Source organism: Xyrauchen texanus, chromosome 46 (genome assembly GCF_025860055.1).
Source record: "Xyrauchen texanus isolate HMW12.3.18 chromosome 46, RBS_HiC_50CHRs, whole genome shotgun sequence".
Lineage (NCBI taxonomy): Eukaryota > Metazoa > Chordata > Actinopteri > Cypriniformes > Catostomidae > Xyrauchen > Xyrauchen texanus.
This window is the reverse complement of record NC_068321.1, coordinates 24,487,222-24,497,375: the sequence shown is the minus strand read 5'-3', so window position 1 is coordinate 24,497,375 and position 10,154 is coordinate 24,487,222. Positions and strand designations below refer to the sequence as shown.

General features: G+C 37.0%; 2 protein-coding genes across 4 annotated transcripts in view; both read left to right on the top strand.

Annotated features, from left to right (window-relative positions):
• Positions 1-2,936, top strand: part of pnpla2 (patatin-like phospholipase domain containing 2) — a 12,814-nt gene extending 9,878 nt beyond the window's left edge. The window contains exons 8-9 of one of the 2 annotated variants that reach the window (XM_052119243.1): positions 53-175; positions 1,357-2,936. In XM_052119243.1, coding sequence (XP_051975203.1) covers positions 53-175; positions 1,357-1,510 — 277 coding nt within the window. In that variant the 3' untranslated portion in view covers positions 1,511-2,936. Of the gene's footprint in view, positions 1-52; positions 176-1,312 lie in introns of both variants that reach the window. The other variant, XM_052119242.1, reaches the window with a different exon arrangement.
• A 1,825-nt stretch (positions 2,937-4,761) lies between these two features.
• The window catches only part of zmp:0000001167 (protein phosphatase 1 regulatory subunit 12A), a 37,894-nt gene continuing 32,501 nt past the window's right edge, over positions 4,762-10,154 (top strand). For both annotated transcript variants that reach the window (XM_052119241.1, XM_052119240.1), the window contains exon 1: positions 4,762-5,085. In XM_052119241.1, the coding sequence (XP_051975201.1) occupies positions 4,810-5,085 (276 nt within the window). In that variant the 5' untranslated portion in view covers positions 4,762-4,809. The remainder of the gene's footprint in view (positions 5,086-10,154) is intronic.

Below are 10,154 nucleotides of genomic sequence, written 5' to 3'. Positions count from 1 at the left end.
TTGTAGATGTTATATTATATTCTTGACATGCATTATTTTCTCTGTGTGTCAGAATGTTAGAATGGTTGCCAGATATTCAGGAGGATGTGGGCTGGATGAAGGAGCAGACAGTCAAACTGCTGCAGAGTGTGTTAACTCAAGCCGGGAGGAGTGTGTCACAGCAGGTGTCTGCACGGTGAGACACTGCATATTTTATATTTCTATATATTTGGATATTTTTCTTTTTTAATATTCTTGTAAAGGTCAATTTAAAATGTTATATTTAAATAATTACAAATAATATATATATATATATATATATATATATATATATATATATATATATATATATATATATATATATATATATAATATGCATTATAAATAAAATATATGGTTTTATATAATAAAATACATTACAATATTGTTTTAGATGAGTAAAGCTTTGATGAGACAAGTAAAAAGTGGCTTTAGAATCCAACATATTGGTTATTTCCATATTATTTAATATAAGCCAATCATTGGCCTACAGTTCACAGCAATCCATTTTGCAACTGAATTTGTCAGTCAGTCCGAGATTTATTATAAGAGCTTTTCTAAGGACACCTCAGTGTACACCTGCGTCAGATGGACGTTTTTGGAGCATCCCGGTTGCGTTGCGTCATAAACATACCATTATTAGGTCGCTGTGTCAAGTTAAACATAGTAGAGTACTTAGAAAAACACGTCTTGAAATCCCTAAATTCGGTTTTGTGCTCCATCAAGCTGTGTTTTGAATGCAAGAACATGTCTTCATGTTGTGCGTCTGCTGAAGTACTGGTTTGTTCTCTGTATAAGCTGCATGTTGCCTATACAGCTGAAGTTCCACTTACTGCCCCCTGGAGAAAACAGATGGTACTACAAGCTTGTATTTCTCAGGAATCTTCTTTATTGTGGTCAGGGGACACGATTAATTGCGTTAATTTTTTTAATGCGTTATTTTTAATATAATTAATCACACTGAATTAACATTAAATCGACAGCCCTGTTTTTAATAGTTGATTAGTTGGTGCTGAACGAGTACTTGATTAGTCAATTACTTGTGCACTTTCCAACTCGAGATCCCTGCATTCGGAATTGCGCTCCATCGTTAATTTTATATAATTAATCGCACTAAATTGACATATTAAATCACCATCACACCACTTAATTATTTACTGTTGAAATATAACATTTTTATCTAAAAGAAATGTATTTCATTGTCAACAAGTACTGCTGTTCCTGTGTCCTTGCATGTTTGACATTCTCTCTCTCTCTCTCTCTCTCTCTCTCTCTCTCTGTGTCTCTCTCTCAGCTTTTCCTATCAGCTGGAATTAAAACATACCCTGTCCATTCCAGCCAGCTTCAGTGTAGCCCGCCTGCTGCCGGGTTGGATCGGCGGGGGGAGCTCATCGGTCCTGGATGCCATGTTGCGTTTGGACCAGTACCAGCGCCAACTCCTGCCAGGATTCTTCTGTGTCAATCTGGACCTTCGTGGATCTTTCACAACTAGACAACGAGACACAGATGAGGGTCTTACCATGCGACCTCTTTCACCCCCAAATGCCAGCCTGTTCCCTTAACAACTGCCCATGCTGGAGGACCAATATTCATGCGACTTTTAATCACTGAGGATGTTCTGAGTTCACGACTTCTTTGAGATTGTCAAAGAAGTGCAAGAAAACTGGACATGTACGTTTTAAATGTATCTGGAAGAAGTACTGCATGTTAGAGTACAATTTCATTTTAAAAGAAAACCCTCAATCCAATACAAATTTCAACAGCATATGTGGCAAGTTGACACAAGTTTTGACTTGACAAAATTATTTCCTGTGATTATAATTGACATTATAGCAACTTAACATGTATTGAACGTGGAACATCCCTTTAAAGGAATAGTTCACCCAAAAATGAAAATTCTCACATTATTTTTTTAATAATATTATTTATTATTTAAGCAGTTTTTTACTATAAATTCTCCTCCCTGTCCAGTATTTAGCGAAATGCACAAATAATATAAATCGCCCAAAACAAAAGAAGAACAATGTGAAAGTGAAAGTGGAGATTTATAGTAAAAAAGGACTTATATATTGATCCGTTTCTCACCCACACCTATCATATCGCTTCTGAAGACATGGGTTTAATAACTGGAGTTGTATGGGTTACTTTTATGCTGCCTTTATGTGATTTTTGGAGCTTCAAAGTTCTGGCCACCAATGCCTTGCATTGTATGGACCTACAGACCTGAAATATCCTTCTAAATATCTTCATTTGTGTTCAGCAGAAGAAAGAAAGTCATACACAGTAAATGTTGAGAGAATTTGCCTTTTTGGGCGAACTGTCCCTTTAAGACTATTGGAAAGAAATGTAATGTCTCTCAGAGTGTCCTTGGATGTGTCTTGTGTGCTGTGGACCGTGGTCAAAGTATTTATGTTTTGAAGGACAGTTTCTAACTCAGGTGTGCAACTCATCACAGCTTCAAATCTGGAAATGTACGTGAAAGTAACGTGCAACTCAGGACTTTTATTCAAAACAAACCTTATGACAATGTGCCCTGTCAATGCAACCAGCAATGCTGCTACTGTATTCAACTGTATTATGCTCATGTGTTTAAATGTAAAGCATGTTTCTAACTGTTTTGTATAATTGCATCTTGCCTGACTTTTTGTTTCTTTGTAAATGTTCTTGTTTTTTCCCCAATTTTATTTTGTGTGTGAAATGGTTGCCAGACACAGATTAAGCTTAGTCCAAGACTCGGCCAATCTGTTAATCCATTGTAATTGCTTCATAATCTGATGCTGTGCTTTTTTGTGTGTGAGCCTCGTAATCTACATTTGTGCAAATAAAAGATTGCAGCCATTTCTGCTCAGTTTTCAAGACATCAGTATGTAATCAGATTACAAAGTTAGTTAAAATACCTAATAAAGTTTTCCTTTGACATAGAATTTCATATATTGGCTATTTATTTAGGATATCAAGTTATCTTCAAAAATACAGGTTGTTTATTATTATCAAGTGCCATTGTTGGTACCAGTACATACAGGGCAATTTAAAAAGGGTTTCCTGTGGCATCAGGTTGTAAAACCGTTTCTGTAACTTATTATTTAAAGTTTTTTTTTTTTTTTTTTTGTCATTTATTTCCATTACTTTCACAGAGAGACCACTGTAAGTGTCTAGGAAATGTTTTCAAACGTCTTTTGACTTTTATATGCTTTTATAGGAACGTGAGCTTGTGTTTACAGTTAGCATGCCACTTTTGCTAACGCCTTGCAAACGTCTTACATCATGTTTTTGTTTCTGTGGCAAACTTCACTAGCCTTTTTTCAAATTATGTTTTTTGCAGTGATGTATATATATTATATATGTATATAGATCAGTGGATTTTTGCCATTTTAATTCATAACAAAGTGAGAAAGAGAAACGGGAAATTTGCACTTTCCACTACGTCACGGCACCAGGTCAAGTTCAAGTGCGTGGGCGTTAGCGCGTCATCCTGACGCTGAGCTCCTATTGGCTAATGAACTTGCCTTTAACTTCACTGTTCTTTTCATCACGTCCGGCAGAGGGCGCATTTTGATCCTCCTGTTGCGCCTCTCCCCAGTTACAGCACAGAGAGATCTGAATCATTTTAGCGAATCGGTTCATTCGGACAGTTCGTTTCAAGGAACTTGTTCAAAGACCCGATTCACAATTCATTTTAGCAGCTCATCGTTCAAAAGTATCCTGAGTTGAATTTGATCTCTCTCTCTCTCTCTCTCTTACTCTTTTCAATATATTTTTTATTATTATTAAATGGTTGTTTATCGCCATGCTTTCGATTTGGCGAGATTGCGTCAAATATTGTTTTATTAATTGATCCATTACTGTCAACAACATCATTATCAACACTGTTCCCTCTTATAAATAATATTGTGCTTATGTTAATTCCAGTTAACCGTTCCAATCGTCCCATCACAGTTTTACGTTTAATCAAATCCCACCTTAAAGGGATATTTCACCCAAAAATGAAAATTCTCTAATCTTTTACTCACCTCATGCCATCCCAGATGTGTATGACTTTAGTTATTTTACAGAACACAAATGAAGATTTTTAAAAGAATATCTCAGCTCTGTAGGTCCATACAATGCAAGTGAATGGTGACCAAAATTTTTAAGCTCCAAAAGCACATAAAGGCAGCATAAAATTACTCCAGACGGCTCAACATTAAAGCCATGTCTTTGGAAGCGATATGATAGGTGTGGGTGAGAAACAGATCAATATTTATTTCCTTTTTAAATATCAATCTCCACTTTCGCTTTCACTCTCACATTCTTCTTCTGTTTTTGGCGACTCACGTTCTTTATGCATATTGCCATCTACTGGTCAGGGAGTATAAATGATAGAAAGAATATCTTAAATATTGATCTGTTTCTCACCCTCGCTTATTTGATCACTTTTGAAGTAATAGTTTAATCTGTAAGAGTCATATGGATTACTTTTGTGCTGCCTTTATGTGCTTTCTGGAGCTTGACATTTTGCCCACCATTCACCTGCATTGTATGGACCTACAGAGCTGAAATATTCTTCTAAAAATCCTTATTTGTGATCTGCAGAATAACGAAAGTCATACACATCTGGGATGGCATGAGGGTGAGTCAATGATGAGAGAATTTTCATTTTCGGGTGAACTAAACCCTTACAGTCGAGGGATTCACTTTGGGAATCGGTTCAACTGAGTCACTAAAAAGATTCAGTTCAAAACGTTTCGTTAGCGAATCGGACATCACTTTTCTGCCAAACTGAAACTCTCCGGTTGAGACCGAGGGAGGAAGATGGCGGCCACTGACCGTTCCCGGTCCGATGCTGCGAAGCAGCGGCGGCAGGATCAGCTGCAGCGGTGGCAGGGCTCGGAGACGGACCAGACCGGGACAGAAGCGAGAGGCCTGTCCTCCGCTTCCGGAAACCGACGGGCCCGAGTGCGCTTCGCTCAGGGCGCCGTGTTTATGGCCGCCTGCTCCGCCGGGGACCGGGAGGAGGTGGCGGAGCTTTTGCGACAGGGAGCCGATATCAACCACGCCAACGTAGACGGATTGACTGCGCTGCATCAGGTATGAGAATCATATATGATGTTACACAGAAGTTTGAAACTGTGGCGACAGTTCACAAACTTTTCTCTGCGCCCTTTTGAAGTTATACAACATATCGAACGCGAGTTCGTTAAAGTGAAACATTGTATCACTCTTGATTCGAATCTGAAGTGGCGTTGTTACTTTTGTTACAAACTCAACACCTGAAGTCTTTGATGTTCCGTTATCTAAAGTCGGGTCATTTGGACTGCATATTGATCATGTATGACATTTTGGACTTTGTTTTGTACTTATATAATATCCCAAACTGTGTTTCCATCACTGTTGAGTTGATCTTAAAGTGCCATTGGAATAGCTGGGATGGTTTTGTGTCTGGACCAGAAACGTTCTTACATCCTTGGTTTGGACTCTACATGTGAAGTTGCATTATTTACATGCTCTCAGTTTTGAGATTTCTTTGACATCTCAAGAGGTTCTTCAAGTACCAAGGTAGTTGTAAATGTTTGTACATGAAGTTCAGGGAGTGTCTTGGGCCCGTCCCAGAGCTGTCATGTTTACTGCCCACTTATGACACCAACTAACCAGTATCTAGGTTGAACTGGCACAGCAAGACTTTCTTCATATCTTTTGAGCTATTGCAAAGAATGATTGGAATTCTTGTCGGTCCCTTTTGATTTGGTGTTTGTTTTGTTTCTGTCACCTGTGTATGTTTATTTTTTTTCTGATTGTATAGTTAGGAGGGGTTATTTTCTGCTTTGTTTTTTTTTTCTTTTCAGGCCAAGTAATCCTGATACAGTTTTAAATGAGAGAGAGAGAGAGAAAAAACCCTTCTCCAGTATGATTGTATTATTGTTCTTAGCAGCATTTACTTCATGGTGAACGTTTAGATGATGTCACATTAGCGTTTGAAAATAGATTTGAATCAGTGAACTTGTGACATCGGCTTCACAGGTATTCTGAAATTCTGTGAAACAGCAGATTAGAGCGCCGTGCGAAGTGGTGTATTGTCACATTTTTATTTTTCCTGTCAAAAACGTGTCTGAGTCATGTTACATCCCAAACTAGGGATGGGACGATATCAGGGGCGTAGATTCCAGGGGGTATGTTCAAGCCAAATCTACACCCTTCGCTAAACAATAAGGTTCACGATTCCATATAATAACACTTATATGACAAAGTATGATGTTTTTATTTTGAAAAATGCACATTATAATTTATCATCAAAATGAAGTTCTTTAATGCACAATATAAATGCTCAAAGTTTCAATAATAAGAGTTGCTCATACAACTTTCTCTATAAGATCACAAACAAATAAGCCTTCACATTCAAGCTGATCAGATGCAGAACAAGCAAAAGAACTAAACAGAAAAATTACGTAAAAGTGTATATTTATTTTTTAATAATGTGTTTGATATCATTACTATAGTCATATTTTAATTTATTTATTAAATATAAAAGTTCTACATTCTATCAGTTAATTTTATATCATGAAATTATATATATATACACTCACCTAAAGGATTATTAGGAACATCTGTTCAATTTCTCATTAATGCAATTATCTAATCAACCAATCACATGGCAGTTGCTTCAATGCATTTAGGGGTGTGGTCCTGGTCAAGACAATCTCCTGAACTCCAAACTGAATGTCAGAATGGGAAAGAAAGGTGATTTAAGCAATTTTGAGCGTGGCATGGTTGTTGGTACCAGACGGGCCGGTCAGAGTATTTCACAATCTGCTCAGTTACTGGGATTTTCACGCACAACCATTTCTAGGGTTTACAAAGAATGGTGTGAAAAGGGAAAAACATCCAGTATGCGGCAGTCCTGTTTGCGAAAATGCCTTGTTGATGCTAGAGGTCAGAGGAGAATGGGCCGACTGATTCAAGCTGATAGAAGAGCAACTTTGCCTGAAATAACCACTCGTTACAACCGAGGTATGCAGCAAAGCATTTGTGAAGCCACAACACGCACAACCTTTAGGCGGATGTGCTACAACAGCAGAAGACCCCACCGGGTACCACTCATCTCCACTACAAATAGGAAAAAGAGGCTACAATTTGCAAGAGCTCACCAAAATTGGACAGTTGAAGACTGGAAAAATGTTGCCTGGTCTGATGAGTCTCGATTTCTGTTGAGACATTCAGATGGTAGAGTCAGAATTTGGCGTAAACAGAATGAGAACATGGATCCATCATGCCTTGTTACCACTGTGCAGGCTGGTGGTGGTGGTGTAATGTGTGGGGGATGTTTTCTTGGCACACTTTAGGCCCCTTAGTGCCAATTGGGCATCGTTTAAATGCCACGGCCTACCTGAGCATTGTTTCTGACCATGTCCATCCCTTTATGGCCACCATGTACCCATCCTCTGATGGCTACTTCCAGCAGGATAACGCACCATGTCACAAAGCTCGAATCATTTCAAATTGGTTTCTTGAACATGACAATGAGTTCACTGTACTAAAATGGCCCCCACAGTCACCAGATCTCAACCCAATAGAGCATCTTTGGGATGTGGTGGAACGGGAGCTTCGTGCCCTGAATGTGCATCCCACAAATCTCCATCAACTGCAAGATGCTATCCTATCAATATGGGCCAACATTTCTAAAGAATGCTTTCAACACCTTGTTGAATCAATGCCACGTAGAATTAAGGCAGTTCTGAAGGCGAAAGGGGGTCAAACACAGTATTAGTATGGTGTTCCTAATAATCCTTTAGGTGAGTGTATATATGTAATGATATGAGCTATCAATGTGTGAAATAATGTGTACAATTTACAAATATATATATTTTAAAGGTTACTGTCACTTTAAGAGTTCAACGTGCATCTAACTGTGTTCCGGTTATCACATCTGTCCTATTTGTGATTCAAATTAATATTTCTTTCACTTTTATCTGACTGTAAAGAAGGGAAAGGATATTAAAGAGACACTTTTCAAGGAAATTGGAGTGTGTGGATTTCATCTTTGATGGACACACATTACATGGAAAAAAGTTTTAATCTCAAGTACTTTTCAACAAAAGGCGATTTCCAGGTTTACCTGTACTTACATTTCTAAAAGTTACATTAAAGCACTTTAAGGACCTTGTGTGAACCCTGTAAACCATGTAGAAAATAAAGTACTGTAGGAATTAAATCAAGTGACAGCTGATGTTTGATGGGTCATTTAAATTTTTGATCACATGGACGGAAAACAATGTTGCATATTTCAAAATATCGACTTTTGCCTCGATATGGTTCGTCATTCTTTTGGTGTGCAACTATATCCAAATTCGATATATCATCCCATCCCTACTCCAAACCTATTTTTATGACCATTAATTTTTTGCATTGTGACATTATTTTCATTATTCCCTCGTTTCTCATTGATGAAATTAAAAAATATAATTCTCACTGCTAGTACTGGGTGATATGACAATAATAAATATATTGGTGACATTATCAAGTGTAAATCACTAGAGATATCTCAATATCGTGATATGTGAATATCCATGTCCGCATGTGCGTAAATGACATTCATCTTGCGTTCAGTGCTTCTCAATCACAGCGCTGACCACAAAACATACTTTTTTTTGTTTTTTTACATTAAAGCACTATTGGAGGAAGTCAAACATCTCAAACGGCTAGACAGCCTGACACTCGAACTGCTACAATACTGTGTCATGCGTCAAAATAAAGGGTTTTAAACTACACATCAACACCCGTCCTGCAATTCTGTTCTAATGATGTTTAATATTAGGAACGAAACCGGCCATGTTCAGATATTTATATAGTCTCTCTAGGGATGACTTTTAAGATGTTTATTTTTATATTTAACGTATGTATTATTTTCTTTGTTGGATTTCTTTGAGAAGATGTTGATTTTCTTGAGGAAAGTTTATAATAAGAATATTCGTCAACAACATTTCAGACTAAAATGTGGCGAAATGTGAAAGTAGCATTATGGCCAGGTTGATTTAATACCAAGTTGAGTTTCATTTTTTTATTATTATTTGACTATATTTGTAAAGATGCAAATAAAAAGAAAATTATGAAAGAGAAACAAATTTTTATTGATAAAGTATTTAATTCACTGGCTGTATTATCCAAAATAAACATTACAATATGGTTATTTAATATGTAAACACATTTTTTATTGATTTTCCAGAAACTAATGACTATATCGTGATATATCGTTATCGCAATATACAATTATCTGTGATATTAGTGATATAAGATTTTGGTCAAATCGCCCACCCCTACTCATTACTGTAATCTAAATGTAATACATGTTATTTAAATTAAATATTTAAAAACACATAATTTTTTCTTTTAAGTTATACAGTTTTAAATGCATTTCTTTCACTTGAATACTGTGCAATAGATCCGATTGCGATTTTAACAAAAAAACTATAGGCCGATACCAATATTTTGCCACTTATTCATCTTATTTTGTTTTTAGATCACTCCGGGTTCCCATGGCCATGGAAAACCTGGTTTACCAAGTTTAGCAAGCCATGAAAGTGCACCTTTTACTGTGCCTGGCTCAGCATGGCCAGGTATGAAAAATGGCTGGCAAAGGATCGGGATCCTACATGGGCAGCGTGAGAATTAGTTTGTACTTTTTTTTTTATCTTTCTAATACGGCGGAGGCGTCTTTGAGCAGCCACATGAGGAGCAAAAAACACCAGCGTGCAGAACTGCTCAAGCTACCGTATCTTCAATCAATGATTATTTTAGTACGGGCAGTTCAGAGAAAATCTCAACTGTAGAAAAGGTCTCTAACTTTGCAGGAAAGATGCAAAAGCCTATTTCAGATATAATTCGAAAATGATTTGGGATTATGTGACTTTGGTGCCATTTTCAGAATCAATGGCTGAATGTTTAGGCATGTAAATTAGCTTTCAAGTCATGGAAAATTCATGGAAATTCGCATTGTGTGTATGTGACATTTAATTAAGTTTGGTAGGTGGTTCTTTTCGTTTTTATGCCTATGACCCATGGTTTTAATTTGGACTATTATTGGCCGATAATTATCAGTGGCCGATACATCTCTTATTTACTTTATTACGATATTGAGAATCTAATAAAATCACAAAATGAATTAA